Genomic DNA, 27,377 nt, shown 5'->3' with positions numbered 1-27,377 from the left:
ACACCTTGGACCCGTTGCAGTTTGCGTACCGGCAGATCCACGGATGACGCTGTCTCTCAGGTACTGCACACCACGCTCACGCATCTGGATGGCCAGAAGGGGGCCTATGTGAGAATGCTGTTCATTGATTATAGTTCAGCTTTCAACACCATAGTCCCCACCAGACTGGCTGTCAAGCTGAAGGAGCTCGGACTGAATGCTCCGCTGTGTGCCTGGATCCTGGACTTCCTCACAGCCCGCCCCCAGGTGGTCAGGGTGGGGAAAGCACACGTCAAGCTCCCTCACCCTGAATACAGGATCCCCCCAGGGCTGCGTCCTCAGCCCCCTACTGTACTCCCTGTACACACATGACTGTGTGGCCAGGTCCAGCTCCAACAGCATCATCAAGTTTGCTGACGACACCGTTGTTGTGGGCCTGATCACCGACTGCGATGAGAAGGCCTACCGCGAGGAGGTGGCTGACCTGTCACTCTGGTGCCAGGACAACAGCCTCCACCTGAACGTCATCAAAACTAAGGAGCTGATTGTGGACCTTAGGCGAGGATTACAATCGAGGACGCAGACGCCCTTGGTGATTAATGGGACTTCTGTTGACAGGGTGAGCAGCTTCAAGTACCTGAGAGTCCACATCACAGAGGACTTAACATGGACGTTACAAACAGACACTCTGGTGAGAAAGGCGAGGCAGCGTCTTTACCACCTCAGGCAGCTGAGGAAATTCCGGGGTCTTGGTGAGAATCCTCAAGTCCTTCTACTGTGGAGCGGTGGAGAGCATCCTGACAGGCAACATCACTGCCTGGTTTGGGAACTGTACTGCTTAGGACAGGCGGGCCCTGCAGAGGGTGGTGCGTTCAGCTGAACGTACCATTGGAACTAACCTCCCCACTTTGTAGGACTTATACATCAGGAGGTGTAGTAGCAGAGCAGGATCATGAAGGATCCTCATCACCCCAACAATGGACTGTTCCAGCTGCTGCGGTCAGGCAAGCGCCTCCGCAGTCACGCAGCGAGAACAGAGAGACTGAGACTGAGTTTTTTTCCCGCAAGCCATTAGAACTGTCAATGCTGACCTCACCAGGGGTCCTCACTGAGCCACACACATAGGCTCCACTACCTAAATGTACTTTATGTAGCATACTGTACCGCATACTGTGTCACTGTTCTGGGTTGTTCGTGATGCCGTATTGCTGCGCCGTACTGTTGTATACTGTGCTGTATTATCCCAAGCACTACTTCATTCACATCACCCACTTTAATGCACATATCTGTATCTACATAATTGCCTATTCCATATACATAAGCATATTACCTCTATCTATTCCATTTTATTTCATTTTATTTTATTGTATTTAATTTTATTCTATATATTTTTATTCTATAAGTATTCGACTTACTGTATTACGTTTTAGGAGTCAGTTAGTTGGTCTATTAGAAAGAAATTTTTCCTCTGACATATTGTGTGTTATCACCGGGTGCGTGCATTACATTTTACTGCATATATGTATGAAAGTATGTATATGTATGTGACGAATAAACCTCTTGAATCTCTTGAATCTTGTTTGCCATACCCAGAGGGCTGGTGCCATTCTGTCGGTGGGGAAGCGGCGACAGCTGTATCTCTCCAGAGTAGACAATTCCATTTGGTCATGCTACCCTCTGCTGTTCCATTTAAGGTTTCAACCAGTTCAGACTCTGACTGAGTTGCAGCCCCTTGGTACAAAACACGCCGCCGCCTTCGAAGGCATCCCTCGCTCTCTCATATTGCTCTTCTCCAGGATGTTTACACACCTAAGCAGTTCCTTCCCCTCTCTGACTGGTTAGCGGCCTGCCGCAATATTCATTGTTTGAATAGACGCTAGACATACAGACAAACTCGTCCTTCCATTCAGTGGGGTGATGAATTCTACCACTCTGACTGCCGGCTTACAGCAGCGCTCTCTTCCCACAGCTCCATTAGCAGCACACTGCTAGTGTTCACTGGGGAGGATTCCCGGGACTGATTTATAATGTTTAAAGTGACTATGACAGAGGTGTAGCAGCCGCTCTGCGTTTCATTCAGCCAGCGCAGTTTGTCACTCCCCTGACAAATCCCTTTATCCCGTCTGCATGACACTTCAACAGTTAGCGGTGGGAGCGATGACTGGTGCTGCCTCGTCAAATTCCGTAGTGTAAAACTTGTAAACTTGTGTGTGTGTGAGTGTGTGTGTGTGTGTGTGTGTGTGTGTGTGTGCAGAATGGTACAAGCGTGCATTTAGTGTCGAATCCCATACAAAGTGATGCTTAACATTTACATTCTTGCTTAAGTGTGTGTGTTTTTAAAAAGGGATGGGGATAGTAGCTCAGGAGGTAGAGCTGGTGGTCTAGTAATGTAAAGGTTGCTGGTTCGATCCCAGGCTCCTCCTGCTAGCATGCTGTAGTGTCCTTGAGGAAGACACTTAACCCCTAATTGCTCCTGATGGCTGCGTCCGTCGGTGTTTGAATAATTATAAGTCGCTTTGGATAAAAGCGTCTGCTAAATGTAATGTAGAAGAAACAGTCTTTAATCGTCACACGACACTCCACAACACATGCTTGCACACACACACACATGCACGATGGTGGCCGGTGAAATGGATACTCTGCATTTAACCCATCCTGGCTTGTCCTTCCTCCGGGGGCACAGCCAGGAGCAGTGGGCAGCATACGTGGACGCGCCCGGGGACCAGGTGATAAGTGTCCATCGCTGGTCAGACGATTATTGGTGCATGTTTTTGGTGGGGGTCCTTACTGACGTGAGGTGGAGGAAACCCCATGTGAGCACGGGGAGAACATGCAAACTCCACACAGAAAGGCTCCTATTTGGGAGATAACCCGCCGGAGCACGGTGCCAACAGCACCCCAGGTGGGAATCGAACCCAGGACCTTCTTGCTGTGAGGCAGCAGTGCAATGCACCGTGCCACAATTGTAAAAAGGGACTGTGGTGTGGGGCTGCGATGGTTTGAGCAGCCACACCTGTCCTGGATCTAGGTGATTGGGTCAGAGTGGCTGCATACCTGTTGCTCATTGGTTGGTCTAAAGAGAAGGAGGTTAAAATAGTCCTCCTCACACACACTCAGGCTAAGAGCCCTGTCATGACATGTTAGATCTGCTCCTGGCTAATTCCACCTAGCCTCCTCTCTGCAATAAACTGCTGTCTACAACCCATTGTCATCTGTGTCTCTGCCAGAGGGCCCTGAAAACGCCACTTGGGTGACGTGTGGTGGATGGAACTGCCACTGGGACCTATTATGCTAATTTCCACTCTTTATATTATTGTACTGGGACTCCATTAGAGTGCTTGTGCATGATTCACAGTTCAAAACTATTCTATTTATCTAATACTGGCCCTTTACGCAGCCCCTAAATTCAGCCTCTGCTGAAATGAGCCGTTTTATCTCTTAGTTTAGCTAAACTTTGTCTTTAACATAAGGTGGACACACATACAGCAAATTCTTACATTTCCATCGTCTGCAGTTTTGTCACGGACAGTTGGTATAAATTCCTCTTTCTTTTAAAATATTTTTTGCTGGTCTGTTCTAGTTTGTTCCGACTTTCGTTGCCATTCTCCAGGCTTGTGGGAGACACGGACACCACACTGGTACTCCGGTCACCCGGACTCTCGAACGCGGGATTTCTTTTGTTTAATTTAAACGTCATAAAATAAAATTTTAAGTTTATAATTCTACAATTGAAACACACTATTTTTATTGGTTTTGTATGGAGAAACATACAGCGAATCGGATGGAGCAGACAACCAAATAAGGAAATCCGTGACGAGCCGACGTCAGCTTGTGTAGAAAGTAGAAAAAACCTGTGAAAACTGAGCGTTCAGCGCAGTCTATCAGAGTATTTTGTTCACAGCAATTGATTTTTCATTAGTTTACCTCATTATTTGACACTTTGGCCACGTCCAATCTGAACATCCGACATTGTAACATAATATATATATGACAGGAAATAAGGAAAAGCATTATACTGTAGGTCCCCTTAAATTTTGCTTTAAAGGTTATTCGCACTCCTTATAACTTTAAAATAACCCCCCCTGGACCTGGAAGAATGTGTTTGTATGGGGAAATAAGCCAGCCTTCATCATTATCTTCTTCTGCAGTGATATTAGGCCGTTCAGGAAATGAGCTTACCCAGGCACAAAATACGGACGTGAGAAATCTCCCAAGTCAACACCCTGTGTGTTTGTCCTGTCTTTTCTTTTCTTTTGTGGCGCTGATTAGACCGCTATAATGAGGGACTCTGTCTTTCCACAATGGGCTGGGTATTAAAAATGTACCAAACTTAACCACATTGAGACTATTGGGTATTGAAGCATTCTGTGGTATTCCAATGTTTGATATTCAAATATTTTATCTTTACAGTGTCTGCCAGCCAGTAATAATACAAATGTTTTGAAAAGTAAAAGGGATTTTATTTTTCTTTTTTTTCTTTTGAAGTAAGTCAGATGTTTTTATGTCTTCCTATCCATCTTTCTGTTATCTCAGTATTCACACAGTGTGTGTATATGTATTAGAATTGATAATGGAATGACATTTGTGTTGATGGGGAGGTCCACGCACACATTGCCTGTGTACACAACAAGAAATGTCAACTCATCCATTATTAAGAACTGTTAATATGGCGGCGCAATCTCCGATCCGAAAATGACATCACAGTAAACCCGCCATACAAAAAAGTTCCTGGAGACTCAAGAAACTATATATTTTGACATGTGATGTTCATAAACGGTTGACTTATCCCAATGTTGTCTCTGTCCTTCTTCCTCTTCCTCAGTACGAGTTCAAAGTGAAAAACATCAAAAAGAAGAAAGTGAACATCGTGGTGTCGGTGGAGGGAGTCAGAGTGGGCCTGAGGAAAAAGAAAAAAGTAAGTTTTCTTTTTTTTTGTTTTTTTTTCCGATCTAAGCTGTTCTTTAAAGACTATTTAAAGAGCAGCTATTTCGTGTTTATTTTCTGTGGTATTTGCTGCTGCAATACATTTTTCACAATTCCACAGTTGCTTAACCCAAAATTTATTTATAAATAATATAATATATAGATACAGTATATTTTTATATTATATTTTACTATCAACACCAATGACAATTTTTTTGAGTTCCCATGTAACATAGCATCAGTTTGTGCTGTCGTTCCTCTTGACATCAGCATTACTACTAAAACGAGTTGAAAAACGAAACAATTTTCTGAGTTTCCATTGAACGCAGCATCGCCTCAAATAATGACACGGTGATGCAAGTTTTCTGAGTCCTGGTGACACACAGGATTACCACTACAAGTTGATACACTTGTTGGGTGTTATAACTTTATCCTAAAAATTAGGCGGCTGTCTACTATCTGTAGTCCACAGATTCCTGTCTCACGGTGTCTCTGTGGAAGGAAATCACTCCGGTTCTAAGTTGCCAACAACAAGGTTCCATTCCAACAGATTCAGATTAAGGGAGAGAGGGGCAGAAAGAAACAAAACAAAGGGATAGCTAAACTAACTAAAACGAACTAATGGGTAAATGCCAGGGTGAAATGGTGTGTCTTGAGTGTTGTCTTGAAAGTGTCCAGGGTCGGGGCGTTACGGATTACAGGAGGGAGAGAGTTCCAGAGGGTGGGGGCTGCCACGCTGAAGGCTGTGTCCCCAAAAGTTTGTAGTCTGGCACGGGGGACGGACAGCAGACCCATGTCTGAGGACTGGAGGTTCCGGGATGGGGTGTGCTGGTGGAGGAGGTCGGACAGGTATTGGGGTCGAGTGCGTAAAGGGATTTGTATGTGAGGAGGAGGAGTTTGTAGGAGATGCGGAACTTGACCGGGAGCCAGTGGAAGTGGATGAGGGTGGGGGGTGATGTGCTGCCAGGGCTTGGTGTGAGTGAGAACCCTGGCAGCTGAGTTCTGCACATACTGGAGCCTGTCAGGGTTTCCGGCAAAGCCCTGGACACCGTTACAGTAGTCCAACCGGGAGGTGATGAAATCATGGATGAGGATTTCTGCCACGGAGTCTGAGAGTGAGGGACAGAGACGGGAGATGTGTTTGAGGTAATAGAAGGCAGGCTTGGTAATGGGTTTGATGTGAGACTGAAAGGAGAGGGAAGAGTCCAGGATAACACTTAGGTTGCGGACCTTGGGAGATGTTTTGATGGAACAGCCGTCGACGAGGAGGAGGAGATCTCCAACCTTCCAGAGCAGCGGCTTTGGGGCCACAACCATGAGCTCTGACTTTTTGCTTTTGAGTTTGAGTAGGTTAGTTGTCATCAAGATTTTTATGGCAGGGAGGCAGTTGACCAGAGACTCTGGAGGGAGCAGAGTGGATGGTGAGGTGCTGAGATAAAGCTGTGTATCATCATCGTAGCAGTGGAAGTTGAGACCATGGTGACGAATGATCTGGCCGAGGGGGAGCAGGTAGATGATGAAGAGAATTGGACCGAGCACAGAGCCTTGAAGGACGCCATGGTTTCCTGACTCTTAACTCCTCTGGTAGTTTCATGTCAGTTTCATTCTCTGCGACTTCTACGTCTGATCTCGGTACAATGATGGTTTTCTTGGTACTTGTTAGATATACACAGTCGTCTTGATAGTGAGTTGTCAGCATTTTCATAGTGATTTTATTTATTTATTTTTTCAGTTTAATTTTCTTTCTTTTTCGGAGATTGAAGAACAGATATCACAATCGTCTTTTTGATTTTCTTTATTAGCATATTTATTGCAGGTATCAGAACAATCTTTGTTATTATGACATTTAACACATAACACAACTTCATAATGACATTGACGCGTTTCAAGTAAATTCCACTTTCCTTTTTAAATTGGTTCTTTGATGTGCCATATTTCTACCATTTTGTTATGACTATGTGAATAAATGTACCCCGAGTACATTTGCTGCTGCTTATATTTCAACTTCAGTAGCCCGACTTCCAACATATTTAATTTGTGATAATTTTAAATAATTTTGTTCATGTCTTAAATAACTATTGCACAAATTTTCACAAGTTTTCTTTCATGTGTTTCACTATCATAAGTCTTATTTTCCTGTGATTTCCTTCGTTTCAACCTTTTTATTGAAAATGCTCTCAAGGAGCAGTTACCATCAGACACAATGGATTTAGCTTCACAAGGCTCACTCATTGTTAAAGCTGTCTGTATTTTAAAATTTTTATTCAAATGTGAAATGTTACATTTTAAACACTTTCTTTTGTTGATATATTTACAAAGGTAGGAATTGAAAGTTAGTATTCTCTCGGTCGTCCTCAGACGAGCTTCCATCGGAGTCTCCAACCCTTCCGGTTCTCCATACATCCGGCCAGCTCCGAAGAGCTTTCAGCTCCCGCATCCTTCTTCAACACGTCCACATACGTTAGCGCTGAACGTCCTTGCGATCGATGCCCGTGCGTTGGTTCCCATAGGACCAGCCTGCTGGCCGGGAGCTCCCGATGTCTGTGGCAGTGGCCGGCCAACCTCATCCTCCTAGATGCTACCTTCTTGCTGAGCCTTGGCAGTTACCCGTACAGGTCCTTGTTGGTAATATGGATGTTCTGGTCCACATTCAGAACAGCTCGTAGCATTCTGGTGTAGCACCCATCCAGGGACTTCTGCAGGGTGGGTGTCAGGGTCCAGCTTTCGCAGCCATACAGGAGGACAGACCCCACAGTGGCGTGGAATAGGTTCAGCTTTATGTGTGGAGGGAGATTCGAGCACCACACTGTTGACATACCTTTCAGGGCCCTCCACGCTAGTGCCTTCCTGACCTGAAGGTCCTGTTCTGTGGAGTTCACCCAGGAACCCAAGTATTTGAAGTCATTGACCTCTCGCAGAGCGTTGCCATCTGATGTTGTAATCGGCGGATGGTCCATGTGGAAGTTATAGGTGATTACCTCAGTCTTCTTTGCATTCAGTCTGAGGCCAACCTTAGCACATTCCACCTCCACTCTGTTCAGGAGTTCCTGTGCCTGTTCCACGCGGTCAGACACCAGGCAGATGTCATCTGCGTAGTCTAGGTCTGCCAAGGCTACAGCAGAGCTTCCTCTAGACTTCCTTGGTGTAATTGTGAAGCCAAGCTCCTGCCCGTTGATGGCTTTCCTGAGTACGTAGTCCAGAGCTATGATAAAGAGGAAGGGGGCAAGAGTATCTCCCTGCTGCACCCCTGCTAGGATTGTATAGTATTGCCAGATTAATTTACTATAATTACATAATTTGAAATTTTATTCATTTCATCTTTAGTGGTCTCCGTAATATTGAAATATTCCTTGTTTTTTGTTCTAATTCTTCAGGAATTTGTAGTGAACATGAATTTGTTATTAAATCATAATTTGTTTGTTGTGGTTGTTCATGACACACATTGTATTTATTTTCAGTTTTTTCAGTATTTATACTTTTTATTTTTGTCTTCATTTTCTAATATTGACAAACTTGTCAGTTACAATGTGTTTTTGATGGAATTTGTGTATTTCGTCTCCCTTTTTGCTACTGGGGGTTTCGCAATTTTTACTTATTTGGTGTTGTCATGTTGTGTGTCAATATCTGTCTGTAATCTGGTGATTTAAAATACAGGTTGAGGTTTGGCAGAATAAATTATTACCATTACAGAAATGCAGACAGAAAGATTCAATGTTGTAGTACGGTACAGAACTAGTCGGTACGTCATAATTATTCAAACCTATTGTCATCCTTGCTTGTGAATCTACAATTGCATACCAGGACCCCTTTTTGATAATTGCACATGTACAATATAACCAATAAACATGCATCATCATTTTTTAACAGGGACTGCTTAAGTGCTCTATCAATTAGCATAGTGATATTATCCAACACAGAGTCATATTGATTTACACCAATACAGCCAGTAAATGGATTTGCATATGTTATTTGGAATGTTGTGTGAAACATAATTTGTCTTATTAACAGTTCTGTTATTGTTATCTGTTATAATCTCTTCCTGGAACACTATCCTTTATTTTACCGGGCTTTTCATATCCTGATAAATATTATTTATTTTAATCTAAACCTCGTCTAGGTAATTTTTTGTCCATGTGCAAACATTCAGAATTTTGTTTTACGGAATTGCTGCTCATAGCTGCACATTGTTTATTTCTGGAGTCTCCAAATTGTAAGTCATCCTGGTGAAATGAGCCTCTTAACACGTATGGGCGTTATTGTCTTAGATTTTCCACTATTTTCGGCATCTGTAAAAATAACAAAAATAACTTTTATAATTACTTTTCATAACAATAAATACATTTAATAAAAAAAACCAAATATATATATATATATATTTATGTTTGTATTTACTACTTTAGTGTAGTTTTTATGTTCAAATTAAAATTGTAAAATCCAGTTTAATAGATCACTTGTCTGTATAAATGCCGATAACATTTATGTAACTTTAACGCTCATTTGCAATTAGAAATAGTATGGAATAATTACTTAAGATCATGAACACTTTCTGCATTTTAATTATAGTTTAAGTGTAGTTATAGGACAATGTTTTATACATGACGTTTATTACCAAGAAAAGTATTTTATTTTTTATTTGAAACTATATGTCTGCTGCATTTAAGTACATCCGGAGTTTCTGTGACTGTAGATGTTGTGTGTCGTATATGTCAATTATGACATATTTATGTTTATTTATGATAGCATTCTTTTTAATTAGTTACGTTTCCATGAAATAAGACCAAATTGTGATATTTCTGTGGGTAATTACCATTGCACAGCTTCTATTTTTACGACGCCACCTTGTATTTTGAACTGAATCTGGCAAAGAAATGTGGACCACAGATTTCAAATATTAATTTAACAGATCTACTGACATCTACCAGGTAAGAATCTATATAAATATACAAGTAAATTGATATTTGGTCACTTCTAAAGACTACAAAGTGACTGATTCTCTGCCGCCCAATCAATCGGAGACTGTACATTTATAGTAAATAATGGGAATGGGCTTTGCTTATTACGGGTGGCCATTGTTATGCTAATTCATATTCACAATTATTAACTGCACCGCCATTTCCTGTTTGGAGAAAATGTAATGGGTGGAAACCAGGAAGTGAAATTGCTTGGAGGTGGCCTTTCCATGTCCTGGCCGCTCAGTGAATGCACTCATCTGGTGTTATCTGAAATGGGATGCAGACAGACAATGAAGCCTATCCTATGCTGACATGTCTTTGATTGGGATACCCTGAATGGAGAGACATTTAAAGGCTCTGATTTACTCAATTTCTATTTTGGCATATTAGAAAGTGGAAATGCAGAGTTGCCCAAATGTAGAGTGGTCTACCAGGTTCTCAAAATTGCACAAGCTTGCTTACTGTAATGCTAGTCCCTGATTATTTCTCTTGCGTTTAAGTTATTTCTCACGTTTTAGAGTAATTAATCACCTCAAACATCGCTCACATATGTTGTGTCAGTACATATTTGTTTTTTCAATGATTTGCTAATTTTGACAGGAATGCTATTCAACATGGCAAATACTATTGTAGGACGCCGTCATATTGACACCAGTTGTTTAGATTTGGTTTAAGCAATAATAAAGGGAAACAGATAGAGGGAACTTGATGCATTTATTTGACAATTGGGAAACTGTTAAATTTTTTTTTTTTTTTTTTTTTTTTTTGCATGTGCAATTTCTCCACTCCAGCATAGAGTGTTGATTTCCATCGGTCTTGGAGTTTATGCTTCCCATTAGCCTGACGTTCCAAATAAGGAATATATTCTGTCACCTTCTTCCACCTTCATAGCGTGCCTTATTTCTCAAGTGATTCTTGATAGCTGCCTCAGAGGCTAGCCTGTAAGCCTTCTGCAACTCTCTCCTCATGCAGGCGACTTACTGCTGTTAAGATGACTCACCCCCTCCATCAGGTGAGGTACCGAAGCAGATGTCATCTGGTAGCCTTGCTTCCCTTCCGAACATCAGGCGATATGAAGAGTATCCAGTCGCATCATTTTATAGTACAGTTAGATGCATCTACTGACTGACTGACTACTGACTGATATGCTGGCTCCATCATTGTTTATATAGTGTCGAAGGTACCAAGCATCGCCAGGAGAGTGCGATTAAATCTTTATGGTTGGGCATCTCCCTGGGGAGGGTATGGAGAGGTGCGTGACTTACAGATCCCAAGCATGGACAGGAGTTCCTTGATCAGCCAACTCTCAAAATATCTACCCTGATCAGAAAAAATGTCTTGAGTTGTCTCTTTGTCTTTTGGGCTCAGCTGGTCCATGGTGCTCATACTTAAGTTCATTGGAAATGCTTCCGGTACAGCTGTAGCTCCTAGCTGCTCTACTAGTCTGACTGGAGCAACTGATGCTTCACCGACACGGGCTCGCTTACAGATGGCTTTGATGCCAGACGGAAGGATATTCGTCCAGAATTTAGCCTCTCCTTTGGCATACTGCCTGGACAGCAGGTCAGCAATCAATCTTATGGTGCCCGAGATGATACTGGATGGAAAAATCTTAAGTGGTTAGGGCAGCAGGCCAGCATTCTGTGGCATTGAGCTTGGCTGAAGTAAGCACATAGGTTAATGGGTTATTGTCAGTTCTCACAGAAAAGTTTGCACCGTACAAGTAATTGTGAAACTTTTCCACGACTGACCACTTTAACGCCAGAAATTCCAACTGGTGGATAGAGTAACGCTGCTCAAACGCACTTAATTTTTGACTTGCAATGACCCTCTGGGTATTCCTGGTTCAGAGCAGCGCCAAGGCCATTCATGCTGGCATCTACATGCAAAATGTAGGGTTTAGTTGGATCCGCGAATGCCAACACCGGGGCATGAATCAGTCACCCGATGACGTTCTGGAAGGCATCTTCACAAGCCTGGTTCTAATGCACCCCAAATGGCTCTGACTCTTTTAAGTAAGCATTGGTTGGGTCTCTCTTCTTTTTGGCCTTTTTCTCAGACAGGCAATAGTTTGCAATGAACCTGCGATAATATCTACAAAATCTGAGGAATGACCTCAGTGATTTCAGATCAGTGGGCTTTTATTTATTTATTTATTTATTTATTTATTTTATTTTTTTTAACCTGTGCTGTCAGCATGCTGGGCATACAACACAGAGTATTTGTATGCCATTGCATCTAGGACAGAGTTAGTCTGCAAGTGGAGTTCAAGTTCTCAACCTGCAATGCAACTCTTTATTAATACATAAATCATCAAGAACTGCTGCAATAACTCTGTCCTGTGGATGACCTGCAGAATGACAAGAGCGCAGTTTTTGGTTACAGAGAACCACCACCAACTCCCCTCTTTGGAGAACTATTTATCATGTTCAGGTCTATAAACAACTGATCACTACTCCAAGAGGGCGAAAATCACCACGGGTGAGACAAATAAACATCGAAACAAACAGCATTTACACAAAAACATAAACATTGGATGACAACATGTATTGAAAAACAGTTAATTAGGTCCAGGAAAACTGGAACTACAATTGTTCACGTGGCCTCTTCCTGTTATAGTTATGACAGTAAATGAGGGAGGAAAGGAGAGGAATGCAACCAGGAGGGTGCTGGGGTGCACTTGGAAGTGTGTGTGTGTGTGTGTGTGTGTGTGTGTGTGTGTGTGTGTGTGTGTGTGTGTGTGTGTGTGTGTGTGTGTGTGTGTGTGTGTGTGTGTGTGTGTGTGTGTGTGTGTGTGTGTGCGCGTTGACAGACCGGGGAGGGCCAACTGAGACAGGTGTGTGTAACTGCAGCAGAATAAACAGTCAAAGAATCAATAAAATCCATTGGTAGTCGGCTGTATACCATTTGAAATCTGCTGGCAGTGCTGCTAAAATTGAATTATTGTCTGGTACTACTGGAGCTATGGGGAAAACGGCGTCATTAATTAATTTTTGTGTAAATCAATACTTATTTGTTCCAGGGTTTAAGATTGGGCTTATGGGAGTAGTATTTTGTGATCATCTTTTGACAATCGCGCCTTGTTGTAATAAACCTTTCGTAACTGGTCGAATTCCTTCCTTTTTGGAAAATGGATATTGCTTCAGGAATATGCGATATTTAACATAGTAAATTCCAGCTTGATAGGGTTGCATTTCCAGTAATCCAACATGATAAGCATGCAGTGCCCATAAATCTGATGGCATTGAAACTAATATCGAAGGAGGCTTCAATGCAATTTCTGTAACCTCCTTTATTTCGGTTTGCGGTGTGATATAATTTTGTAAATCCTTAATAAAAAAGTGTGTTGCTCATATCCATACGACCAGACAATGTAACTTAAATTGTTCTTCATTCTCTGAGGGTTTATGATGATATTGATAACAAGACTCCAGCCAATACCTCATTGGTTCTCACTGCGTACACAAAAGGTGCAATGTCGTTAGAATTTATTTTTTCTCTATAAAAGCAGAAGTCCAGTGTATTGATAAATAAAAACACTGTGGAACTTCTTGAATTTCTGTCTGATCTATCCACTTAACTGAAAAGGGAGGATCAACAGATATCATATTTACAATTTTAGCGGCTGCTACAGCTTGGCATGCAGCTAATATCTTAATTCCATCCATCGTAAATAAATTGGAAAGAAACTCAACATTCAGCAAAATAGATTTGGCCTTATGAGTCACACAAACGCTATTTGCCAATAGTTGATATGTTTTATTCGCTGGAATATGAACTTCAACAAAGTCGGGTGAGCATAGAATAGACGCATTAAGTTTAATCAACAAATCACAGCCTTATAAAGATGTTGGACTGTAGATCTACGGACTGTAGAACTTATTTCTATTTTTTTATAAATCAATTGGTAATGGTATGGACAATGGCTCCGTTTGTGGGACACCTAATACCAACAGACTGGTTGGTTTCCGTACTCAATGGACATTGTAAATCGTTTTGTCTTAAACAGGAAATGGTACCTCCTGTCAATTAAAAAAAATTATATCCTTTTCCCTGGTACACCTAGAATTAATTGTGATATTTCTGGGGGTTTATTATACATATGGAATAGTCGCGCATTCATCTCGAATTTAAAATCACCATGTCCCGCTGTCAGTGTACCTATTTCCTCCACAGTAACTCTGTTGGCCTAATCTTGGTGTTTGTATAAGCTCCTTGTGTGTCCATGGCAGCTTTCAATAATGACATACATTTGCCACAACTCTGGGTCTGTGCCCCCTCCACCTCGGTTGAAACGCCTTCCTGTTTGAAGAGTCCAGCCATAACCTTGTTTATATGTGGGGGGCCTATTTTGTCTCTGGTTCCCACATCCTCTAACTGCACCTCTGTCCGGTTGAGGAATGGCTTGGAAAGCCAAGAATTTCCCAACCTCTGGAACTTTTTGGACCGCCTGTGTCTTCGGCTTGGTCATAACAAATAATCCAATCGCATCCAACTCTTCAACTCCACTTTTTCTTCAATAACATTGTTGGGTTTAAAGAATATATGTCAGGTGCAGATAAATTCAGGGTATATACAGATTGTTGGTCCATTCAGAAACATTGAGATAAAGAAAGGATAGTCTGTCTCACCGATCTCTAATTTAGCCTGCTTTTTCCACAATTTCTCAAATCTGAACGGATATTCCGACATTTGCTCGCTAGGTTGGCGTTTGCCATTTAGGACTTGTGTTGCATCTCTTTCTTGTGTTGCATTCTTCTTTAAAAAAAAGTTCTTCAATGAGTGTCTCTCTTTCCTGTCCAACCATAGAAATTTCTTCTCTCTCTATTTCACCGTCTAGTGGTCCGTCATTTTCATAAGCTAAAGTGTCACGTTTCACCATTAATGTTTTGATTTTTACATTAGGCATTAGTGTAGTCAGAACGTAACGTACATCTTTTCCTGGCATAAAGCCATGCAACAGGGCTGAATACCGCCAGTTTGTAAATCCTGTCAGATTAATTAATGGTGGTGGTGTGTCTTTTGCGTGAAATTTCAGCCAGTGCTAATGGTTCGCCCAGTACCTTATCGTCAAATGTTCCCAGTGGAGCATTCTTTTTTATAGTCTCTCCTTTTTCCTGTAGTATTTCTGTAACGTCACCCATAGCCTCATTATTATTTTCCTCGCTTTCCCATTTTTCTATTTCGTCTAGCACTTGTCTGATTATTTTATGTACTTCCAGTGCTTCATCAGTAATACTCGATAATAAGCCCTGTAATTTGGATTCATCTGCACTGTGAAATCAATTTTCGACTTCTGTCTATCTTGGTACAGTCTAACCACTTTGTTAAAGCTCCCAATTAAACTTTCGACCACCAGAGAGTCATCCAATTACACTTTCTGGCCCTTTCTTGTCATAGCCATCTTCTTGAATTGACTCGCCATGAATTCTTCATACTGTTACTTACTTCACAGATACTTCCTCTGTTCAGCAATAATATTAATAATAATGTATTTCCTTTCAATTTTGTTTCTATGGACTCAAAAGCTCTTTTGCAATTTTGCAGCCATGCCGAAACACATCACACACGCCATGCTCTTATTTCCATACACGCACCTCTGATAGAGGGGAAAAATGTATTATCATTTCCTGTCTTTGAGATTTGCATGTCATTCCAGAACACACAAACAGCCAGTCAGATGTATCCTCATCCTCTTGAGTTGAAAATATGTGGGGTGCATTTAAGTCAGATAGGGAAGGATAGCATGCATTCGATTTTCCATGCATCGGTCCACAGACAGACTCTGTAGACTCTGTCCTGGCTGTTCTCCACACTCTTTTGTGTCATTGCTTTATTAGTCTTGTTTTTCTTTCTATCTGTTTTCTGAATATTTCCTTGCCATTGTGCACTTATCTCCCATGCTTTAAATGCATCTGTCATATAATCTCAGTCCCAATTTGGATTTGGGACTGCTGTGTTATCAACTATATACCCACAAATTAAACCCATTTTAGCTTATCAAAGCTTCCTTCACTGGGATACCGTTTCAGTCTATTCTGCCAATTCAGTCAAATATGGTTCCACATAGTAGAATCCTATTTTATTCTGAATTCATTCCCTAGGGGTCACATGCTAGTAGGTTTACTTGGAATATTTTTTACACAAGGGTTAGTTTTTAGTAATTCCTTCATAGCTTTACTTTCTCTCCTGGGCAGATCATGTTCAGATTCTTTCAAAGTAACAAGTAACAGTTACAAGTAACTTGTTACAATAGTCACAAGTCTGCATTTTGATAGGTTACTGGTTTGTGATCCCATGATTATGATTAGTCAATTACATACAATTAAATGATATACACCGATTAGGACAAGGGCTCACTACATGACTTTCAAAGTTGTCAGATCGCTGTACTGTTCACCCTAAACAACTTTCTGTCTTGTGATCGGAATCTTGCCGTCTTGGGTTTGCACACCACATGATTGATCGATGACAGGGGTCACACATTACAAGATCTTTTACCAGGAGGGCTCTCCAAAATACGTTTTGTCACGAAAACATATGTGAGAATTGACACCGGAAATGACACAATACCATAAATAAGAAATACAGTAAAATAGGTATGTTGTGTGTTTCTGGCTGCAGCTTCCGTCTCTCCTTCTCGACCCCCCTTATTTTATTTTATTACAGGATTCCCATTTCAAACGCAGACTTGCGATTGATTTCGATTTTGTCCTGTTTATTAAATTTTTTATTTTCTTCTCATTTTGTATGCAGACCGTTTTTTTGGGGGAGGGGGGGTTAATTTATATGCAGGTTTAAGTTTTTAAGTCTTTTTCAGTCTTTCCTCATAGTTTTTAATCGTTATTATTCTCTTTCTTTAACGCGCATCAGATCATACATCCTATGATCTGAGTATGCCCACTATCGATATTAGACAAAATTTGATTTACAGCACCGCAGATCTACCGTGCAACACTCTAGAAATATTTCAGCTTCTGTGTTCACCCATTATCCAGTTATCCAATATTATTCAATCATATCCAATTTCAAGGTAAATGCAGAATCATTCATGAATGTATTCAGTTTAATTTAGGTCCTTTACAGTGTGGGCTGCCAGGCAAGTAGAAGAAACAAACATTGCAAAAATGGATATGAAATCTTCTTACCTTAGACACAGACACTTCCGTGATGCCAAATAGTAATTAGGTGTTTCCCATCCAGATGGATTCGGCTCTGATATGAAGAATTCACGAGGACCACAGAATATATTTCCCTATGCAGGTTTAATATGACTGCCGCGTTCAGTCCTTTATCTCTGCCAAGCAGGGATTAGAAGATTGAGCCCTGAACAAAAAGTGCAGCTCACTTATATAGGCGTGAGTAAACAATATATTTTATGCAATTGACCAAAACACATCTGGAGTCTGTAGGCCATAGCTCAGGACTGAGGGACGTATCATAACACATGGCATGACTTTCTGGCTTCTTCCACTGACAGAAAAACACATAGGAATGTTGGGATATCAATAGGAAGACATAGGAATGTTGGGATATCGATTGCATAGTTAATCGTTAGAAATCTAGTTTAGACCCATGAATACAAGAATCAAATTAGCGAAATATTAACCCTGGAACTGCAGACAATATAGCTAGGACTCAATCAGGAAGTCTGTTCAAAACATTAACAGCATAACAGTCAGAAGCCCGAGTAGGAAAATCATATATGGAATTTGGCCATTTCACATACAGAATTTTTGGTTTTATTTATATAAAGTCCAGATGGTGGTACAGCAGGAACATGTGTGATAAACAAACTATAATATAGACTAAGACTAAACAGAAGTTTAAATCGACGAGTCTTAAAGTCCAAAAAATGATTACGTATATCATAAAAAATATTGTGTATTTTATATGAGCCATTGAAACAGTTAATCACATTCTTCAATAACCAAATTGTATTTTAAATGCCCTGATGGACCGGGTGGAGGCGGGCCAGTGGTGCACCCGAGCCCTGGGGGGCTGGGGACGGGTAAGGAGCAGCGAGTCCAGGAGAAGCGGTGAGGATTAAATTAATAATAGGGCCTTATAAGTTTAACCAATGTAATGTTTAACCAGTGTAATTAACAGGCGACTCGCTCAGCGCTCGTAAATGTAATTTATATTTTGAAGGCTGGCTGGTTATTAGGTTTTGTATTTGTATTAACAATATTAATTATAATATTCTTTCTCCAAACCATTCCCTGATGCCCCAAACACATATATTTTTAATAATTAAATTAATATTGTAAACATACAGCGATTAGTCAACTAATGGCTTGAACTGACGACTAATAGTCGACTAGGAAAATCTATAGTCAGGGGCAGCCCTATTGTTTATATTATAATAATTAAAATATATAAATTGTTCAAGCAGTGATACCAGCACTTTCATTGTCAAGTTTTCTGATGATACTGCCATCTTGTGATGACTCTGGGAGTGGATGTCCCGGGCGATGGATGGGGGGAATCCAGTGGAGGATGACAAAGGGATGACGGATTATTCCCGCAGACTGAAACGCGCTGCCAGGGATTGGAAGACGAGCGACGGACTCTTCAGACGGCTCCTCTTCTGGGTGTGTCTGTCCCACCTGACAGGTCGCGCCATATGACGATTTGAACATCCCCTACTTCCGCATAAGGGTGTCCTTGTGACATAGGGGACTGCGTCCTTAAAGGTACAGAGTGCCACAACGTTACGGAATCTCCACTGGGTTTGGTAATACGTTAAGTTAAATCAGTGAAGTTAAAATCACAAATAAAGAGACTGGTCCACATAGCAATGAAAGGGATGGGGGTGAGGGATCATCCCTCCCTTCAGATGCTCTTTCAGAAGACTACAGTTAAAAAGGCTAGGAAAATTATCACTGACCCCTCCCATGTCCTGTGTTCAGAATACGACTGCTCCCATCAGGGAGACGCTATGCAGGAATACAGGAAAAGACACCTGAATAGGAACAAGTATAAAAAGTCTTTCATCCCTCCATCAGTGAATCTCCTAAACTCAGGACATAAGAAGATTTAAGATAAGATTATTTCCACAAGCCTAGTTGGATTAATTTAATATTTTCAGTTTGTAGGGGTTTAGGCGGGTGGGGTATTGGTTTCCAGGTATTTGCAGTTAGATTGGGCATCAGGCATACATTAGTGTCTCATCATCTGTCTAAATGGAATTTGCTGAGCAGCCTGTGCGTGCGTGTGTGTGTGTGTGTGCGCGCGCATTTGGGACTTGGGTTCATATAAGTTTATGGAAGCTTAACTTTTTGCACATATGAGAATGGTGTGAGTGCACAGATGTGTGTGTGCTAAACTAGGATCACAGAGACGCCTCTTGTGACTTTGATTTGGTGTGTTTGTAGCAGGGAACATGTACCCTGTGAGTCACAAGTTCCAAATTGGGCTCCAGAGGACTTTAATCCAACTTTTGCAAACATCAACACACAATCACAGTCACTTTCCATGACAAACTTTCTTTTTTTTACTTGCTAAAGAGAGACCCCCGTTTTATCCTACTAATCTTTTAGTAGGATAAATTTAATTTGGTTGGATTGAGTTGAATAATGTGATAATGCTGAATTTGAATGTATAGGCTTAGATTACCAGCTGTTGGGAGTCTGGCAGCAGGTAGGTAGATAGGTCCTGTTGTAAAATGCAACAAAACCCCAGTCTGTACCATACCCGGTATACTGTTTACAGTATACTGGAAAAACTCTCGAGACAGCAAGCTCGAAATGAGCTGTCTAGGCAGCGTAAAATGCTTGTCTGACATGAATGCTGTGTATCATGCAGCGTCGTGTACATGTAGATTTTCCAGGGCCAGTCATTAATTTCAAATCTCCACAACGAGAAACTGAGTTATCAAAGAGGCTTTTTTAACGGCTCATCTGAAAACTCCACAAGAGTACATATTACAAGCAGGGACTTTTTTTTGCAATCTCAGACCCGACGATCACTGCATGGAACAAATTAAATCACAGCTGACGCAGGTGGAGTTGTTTTGCAGCCCTACATAACTTTAAAATGTGCACTTTATTAATCTGGACCTCCCAGCTATAAAGTTGCTGGAAGAACATATGAAAGCCACAGTGTCATAGTGGTGTATTAAACCACTGCATTATCTGTCCCCCCGCCCCCAAAAATGACCCAAATGATTGTTAGACTGATTACCTTGAACCAAAAACACACTTTGAAAATGTCTGTTCAGACAGTTTGTTCAGACCCTACAACATGCAATACTGTACATCAATATGAATGTCTTTCATCCATCCTGGATATTGAACATTGCTGAATCAAACTACTTCACCCAGAATAGTCAACATGTCAATACAATAATAGGCAACAGAACGTTATTTATACAAACCCATGATAAAGATGATTGTTTGAAATATTCAAACTGACCAAAACACGCACATGAAACAATATTGGGTCATATTAATACCATATGCTTTTTACTCACAGCATGATCAATAAGCGTGAAATAAATACATACATACATCCACTACTACATCTAAACGTCAGACTGTTAATCAGACTTAGATATATGCCAGACTTTGTAAACGCGACAAGATCATCCAAGCTGGAGATAAATTGGCCGGATACGATGAAAGGGTTTGCCGACCCAAGCGACCGACCTTTATATTTTTCTTTCTCAATTAATTTTTTATTTCTTGCTCCCGCCGTTGTTTCCCCCCCTGGCAGATCCCACAACCACAGAGCTGAAATGTCAGCGCGATCTATATTCCCCTCGAGCTCTGGACGGAGAGATAGTGATAAGAGATGGTGTGACAGAGATGATGATTGAGGCAACAAAGGACTGTCCGGATGGAAATCAGCGGGGAAGAATCATTTCTCTGCTCTCATAATTTCTCATGACGCCACTTTGATCGTGACATTAGAAAAGGAATTTGAAGATTTCAAGAGAAAATGGCAAGAGTCAAGTTTTTAAAACTGTTTGCACACTTGTCAGACTGTAACTGTAAGTTCTAAGGTTATTATTAAATGGTAGTGATTTTACCTTTGGTCACCCTTTACAACATAGTGTAAGTTGCACAAACTGGCTACTCCACATGCAGTTTCAAAAATAGTTACTATATTGTATTGAATTCTATTCCACAATAATTACAGACTCACCCAAAATCATAATGAAATTGGAGTCAACGTACTCAAAATTTACTGGTTGGAAAATTTAAAAGTCTTTTGCCCCTTGGCCCATCAACCTGGTTGTATTAAAACAATTTTGTTTTCTTTCTTCAGAAGAAGGAGTGGACATGGGATGAGAGTAAGATGATGGTGATGCAAGACCCTATCTACAGGTAAGCTGCCCGGCTACACAGTTATCTTCTTAAGCTTTAAGCAGGCGCCTGAAATTACAGGCTTGGGGGCCACATCCGCAAGAAAATTTTATGTGGTGGTGGTGATATGGTGGTAAAATATTGATAATATATTTTTTCAATTCACAATGCTTAGTTAATCCACACAGGTGAGGAAGTACTCTTGGACTTGGAGTAGTAGACAGTAGTAGATAGCCACGTTCTAACTTCAAGAATTTAGTATTGAGTATTTAGTCTTTCGGCTCTCAACAGTGATCTCTCCCTCCTCTAACAATGTGCAAACAGCGCTCCTACGTTACCCACAATACAACCTCTTAAAGCGACAGGCCCTACAGGATCTATACTAGAATTGTTTTTTAAAAGACAGGAAAAGACCTTCCATGAGTCAAAAACCTTTTCCGCAAAGAATCACTTTGACTTCCTCTTGTAAGGCATTAATACATTTTTAACAAAAGTCATTTCTTGCCGAAGCAAACACAGCAGGGCACTTTGTCCATGTCGCACAGCTTATTTTCCTCTTCACCTCCACCCCTCCTACATCCACCATCTACTCCATCAGTGCTTTGTAGGGTTGTACGCTGAGGCAGGGCGGACCGGTGGTCCTGAGATGTTGAAAAGGGCTTCATGCCAAGGGATCAGCTGTCAAGAGAATGCAGGTTTTGTTGAATACTTTGACAACTGCAGCTTATATCAATGACCACGTCCTCCATCTCTGAAGTCAGTCCAAGAGCCTGTATCTGTGTGTATCTATTTGGCTGTTGTCAATTCCTGGCAGAACTATCCCCCAAAATCTAGATTCCCTAGCTGAGTGACGCAAATGTGGTCCTACTTTCAGACCTAGGAGTAAAAGTGTTTTCTCAACTAAGCTAGGAAACTACTCCTATCTCCACCAGGATTAAGGAAAGGTTGAGCGCCTGCCTGACCCATCAGGAATTCCCAGAAGATGGTCTTCTGGCTGCGATAATAATGATAATATAAAAAATGTATAAACGTTGTGTATATGTTCCTATTATTTTTACGCTTGGCCACATGTGTTCTTTAACTGTAATCGGCCCTAATCGTTGCCGCTTGGCAGACAATATCATTCACAGAATTTATTACATCACTATCTGGCATGTTGGCCACGTTGGGGAACAGAATGGACGAGGCAACAGTCTGTGCTGCTTAAAGAGCGCCGATTGGCATGTGTTTTATTTATAAAACCTTGCGGGCCAAACAGAATGCAGAAATAATAAATGAACAATCAGCCTCTTCTCTCTCTCTCTCTCTCTCTCTACAATTTTTTTTAAATGTACTAAATTAATTTCAATTTATTACATTACTTCAACGTGGACAAAAAACAAGTTACATTTATTTTACTCCCAGTCAAGCTTTTAGCACCATTCCAAGGAGGGATTTTTCAACCCAGGCCTTATTATTATTTATAACAGATCATAGTACGACTTCGCTGAACACTTTACTATTTACTGTACTCATTTGCGGTCCAATGGGGCAAACGTTTAAGCCTTAAAAACTGTTTAATCTCCTTTTTGTAAACGGGGGGCCCAGGGGATTTACATGACCTGAACTCTCCTCAATGGAGATCGGACTCAAAATGTGTCTTAATCAATGTGTATTCACTTTACATTTTTTCCCTAGGTGATTGTACAGAGAACAATACCACTCGCGACATTGGGAGGTGTATATTAACAAAGTTATATGTTTAAGCTGTCTTTCCATTTTCTGAGCTTGGACGCCCCTAGCGACAAACGTTGGTGTTGCTCCAAGCCCATATTTTGACCATTATACAACATATTCATACTCTTGCATTTTAAAGATTCATTCTGTGTTCAATTTTACCCGTGCAGTTAAGACTTAGCCTACACAATTTTTCTTCCAGCATCCCAAAGATTCATTCATGGTTGTGTTGTCAGATTCTTGCATTCCAAAGATGTATTTACGTCTGTGATTGTCTCTTATTTCAAGATGTATTTGACAAACAGGAATGTAATACGAAGATTGAGGTTGGAAGGAGATGGGTTGTAAGATTCAGATTAAAGAATAGGGTTTTGAACACTTAACGACGAAGAGGAACGAACTAACAGAGAGCCTCGCGAGAATTCCTTGACCAATAGGAAACATCTCACAAACCCCTTGACCAATGGCCGTCGAAGGAGATCACTTCTGATTCGGCCCCCTCAGAGGAAACTCCGGAGCACAACCATTCTTCAGTTCCTTTGTTCCCAAGGATCTCGCTCTCTCGCAACCATGAAGTTTCCCCGAAGGACTTCCTTTCACGTTACCTGCCGCTGTGGCAACCTGCCTGCCTTTTCTTTATTCTTTTGAAACCACGTTTTCCAAACCACAACACAGTCACGTCACAGAGACCCCCAGGTGCACATCGCACCTTGAAAGCCTTTCTTCCTTTGACCTTCCCTTGAAACTGGTTGGAGAACCACGGTTTAGAGATCCCTCCTTCCGGCTCAAATAACCGTTTTGGAATGAGTCACTTTTCTTGCATTGAAGGAACACACTAGATCCACAACGCCGCTGACACGCCACCAAACCTCTACACACCAAGCCCGGAATAACTCCTGCAGAGTATGCGAGCCATGCCTCAACGTTCTAGGATCCTATTATACGGAAAGATCCATGACTCTCCTTGCTGTTCTGGACCAGACAGCCCGTGGTAACCCAGAGCCAATCTGGTAACACAAGCGTACGACTCATCGGAGCCGAGACCGTGATCCAGACAAAGACGAACCCGGTGAGCCCCGGACCTCCGGTAAAGCATTGCAAAGTGATGATGGGCGTCATGACGATAGTCGCTTTATTTTATTATTCAGTTTAGAAAACGTGGTTGCGCCTTAGAGTGCATTTACATACAATCCCTCTCAGTCGATCTATCCCTCTTTTCATAGCAACCACCATTTAATTTCCCAGATGTGGTTCCCAGCATCAGGTTTAAAAACCCCATCCACACACTCAGTCAGGATGGGAGCCCTGTTTCATGACATGTTACATCTGCACCTGGCTTATTCCACCTAGCCTCATTGCTACAATAAACTGGTGTTTACAACATCGGCTGTGTCTCTGTGCTGGAGGTCTCTGAAAACGCCACTTGGGTGGCGGATCTGCCACAGTGCCTTAGGTTTGAATCTCTGCTCTGTGGTTTCTGTCTTTAGGAGAGACCTTGTGTTATCAAATTGGCTGGTATTGATATTTTTAGGAGCAACAGGAATGGATTTTGAGCTCATGTGCCTTTCTCCTCTTTGAAACCAGAAAGTAGCAATACCACAGGGTCTCTTTCTTTCTCTCTCGTGGAGTGCGGACGCACTCTAGGGAGCTGCGGGTGGGAAGAGCGACTTCCTCGCTAAGTGGATCTATTTTACCTTTTTTGTGTTTTTTCACTATGTAGATGGTTGTTTATTTATTTGATGGTTTATTGCTCAGTTTAGTCATTTATTGTCAGCTTTAGTTTTGCGCGGGGTTTGTTTGGCGAATGGCGCCTCGGCTGCCGCCATCCCTCTCACTCCGTCATGGAGTGAGGGTCGCGCCAGACCCCGCTGTAAGTGTGGAGGTGGTGCTGAAGGCGCTGGGGGAGCAGGTCAGACATTGTTATCTGCGCTTTGCCTCCAGACAGAATAAGGCCGTGGTGGCATTTGTAACGGAGGAGCGTTTCCTCTCCCAGCTGGTCAAGAACGGCGTCTGTATTGATGATGCGTATCTTCAGGTGTCCCTGCTGACTGTGCCCTACATCCGGGTCACGGTGTCAGGAGTCCTCCCGTTTATCCCCAATGAGGTACTGGAGCGATAGCTGTTGCGCTTCGGGAAGATGGTGAGCCGGTTCTGCACCGTGAGCCTGCTCCTCTCCCTGAAGACGGAGGCACTCATTGTACTTAGCGCTTGGTCCCTGGACGTGTCATTTAGGGTAAAACACGAAACTGATTACTGATCTGATTTATGCCAGTTCAGGGGATGCTAGATGCTTTCACTGTAAAGAAGAGGAACACATACGCACGCATGCCCGAACAGACACTGGGCTGATGTGGGCGCGGGGCCCGACGTGCGGGCACCTGATCGGGCTGATCCGGCCGCCGGAGGGGGCGCGAGTGGGTGGACTGTCCCTGCGCCGCAGGCACCCGATCCAGCTGGGGGTGACGGCGTGAGTGGGCAGACTGTCCCTACACCGCCCACACCACCCGGCCCGGATCAACCCGAGGGCTCTGGCTCTGGGAGCGGGTCGCGGGGCCCGGCTCCGGAGGAGGGGGGGGGGCTTGTGGGGAGGTGTCCCGGGGGGAGGGTCGTCAGTGTTAATGTGGCGAAGAATGATAATGTGATGACCCACCCTAATGTGACGCAGAATGCTAATCTGACGACTAATGACCATGATGACTTAGGGTCTGACTCGGATTGCATGTCAGTGACAGACATGTCAGTATCAGACCTCAGGCCCCAAATGGGGACCTGTATACCCTGACTGAACTGGAGGGGTTTCTAGACGCCACGTTTAGAAAGTCTGTTAAAGTCACAGATCATTTCCCTGACTCCGGGAAGTTAAATTGATGGCCTGGTTGAGGAAGTCGGCAGGGGCAGTGTTGGATGACAAAAAGAGGTACCGGCTAAAGAAACACGTGACGGCTCTCAGGAAAGAGAACCGTCGGAAGGGGACGGGGAGACCTGACCATACCTAGGGGTTGGGATGGCTGTGTTTCAATGGGTGTTCTCTCTCCTTTTGCTGGTTTTCGCAACTGGCAAAGTGGACGCTTTCGGACGTGTAGGGAGGGGCTGTGCTCTGTCCAGGATGATTCCCTCATTCTTGACCAGTGATTTTCCTGTGGTAGCTCTCTCTCTCCAAGGAGGTAAACTGTACAAAGGAGGAAGTCCGGGCTAGAAAGGGAGCTGTCCTTATAGTGAACAGCTGTCCCAAACCTGGTGAAGACATCAACAGATCCCTGTGTACCTAGTTAATCTCTGAAGAGAAATGTCTATACTCTTTCTGACTTGTGATTTGTCTCTTAATTTTGTTGTTTTTTGATTCCCGCGTGATCAAGTTTCTGTGACATGACTTACTGAAAATAAAGGAAGCTTTGAAAGTCTCTCTCTCTCTCTCCCTCTCAGTGAAACTTGCTGGGTGTGTTTGGAGGATTGCTGTCAATTGGAAATTGAGAGGGAACAAGGCTGTGTGTGTGCTAGGATTGCTGTTGAAGCATTGCTGTGTATGTTGAAGCATGTATGTGTAAATGTCTGTGTAGGTGCAAAGCTATCTTTATCATTTGTGTCCAGTGTTTGAGCTCCCCTGACCTTCCGCTGCAGTAATTGCTGTCAGTCATTCCCATACTAATACATACGCCATTGTACAAGTATAACAAACATGCACACACAATTCAGGCAATATCCCACACTCCATAGCAGCCAGTCTTTAACACAATGGAAAAGTTTGATTGACAGATGCTCACTGCACACATGTACACCTCTAACATTCTCAACGTAGACAATTGACATTTAAAATGGCATACCAATATTAACCCGCATGTGTGGATTTAGACCCATAAGGGTGAGGTGGTATTAAAACCTCTGTCTCTGTGGCATCACTTCATGTCAATCACTTCTCCTAGCAAGTAAACTTCCCTGATTTCTTTGACGCTCAATTTGCTTGTCAATTGTCATTCACTCCCAAACAACTGACTGCAGCTTGGTATAGTGAAGGATATAATTGCATTGGTTAAGGTGCCAGAATGCCAATGTCAATTATGTGAGAATTTTATTCTCCATTTAAATATCCACTGAGAAATTAGATTTTCTTTCTTTAAAACTGTCCTTTATTCCCTCTAACCACCATGGACAGAATGCAGATTGAGAAGAACATTCTCATCTTAAAGAGTTCATATGGTAGTTGTCATCTGATAGCAACTTTAATAGACCACCCTTTTCCTCCAAACGCCAAACAAAGTCTTACCTGCCCAACAGAATGCTGACCTGTTGCATTAAACCTCAGGGCAAATCTACAATGAAATTTTCATAGGTTCTCTGCACACCAACAGATAGACAAACTCTCGACAACATCTCTGTTAAGACTGTCAGATTTTCAGCCTATGTGTTTTCGATGATGACTTGCTCAAGCTAGGAGTCAGCCTGCCCCCAGTGCAAATGTGTTATTGACTTTCTCACTGAACACAAAACTTTGTGTGAATGT

At 42.2% G+C, this 27,377-nt stretch overlaps 1 protein-coding gene across 1 annotated transcript in view; it reads left to right on the top strand.

Annotated features, from left to right (window-relative positions):
• LOC307239703 (carboxyl-terminal PDZ ligand of neuronal nitric oxide synthase protein-like) overlaps positions 1-27,377 on the top strand; it is a 174,135-nt gene that overhangs the window by 59,672 nt on the left and 87,086 nt on the right. The window contains exons 3-4 of the mRNA XM_080013228.1: positions 4,802-4,894; positions 21,126-21,184. Coding sequence (XP_079869354.1) covers positions 4,802-4,894; positions 21,126-21,184 — 152 coding nt within the window. The remainder of the gene's footprint in view (positions 1-4,801; positions 4,895-21,125; positions 21,185-27,377) is intronic.

This window comes from Zeus faber (genome assembly GCF_960531495.2).
Source record: "Zeus faber genome assembly, chromosome: 1".
Lineage (NCBI taxonomy): Eukaryota > Metazoa > Chordata > Actinopteri > Zeiformes > Zeidae > Zeus > Zeus faber.
This window is presented reverse-complemented; position numbering and strand designations above follow the sequence as displayed.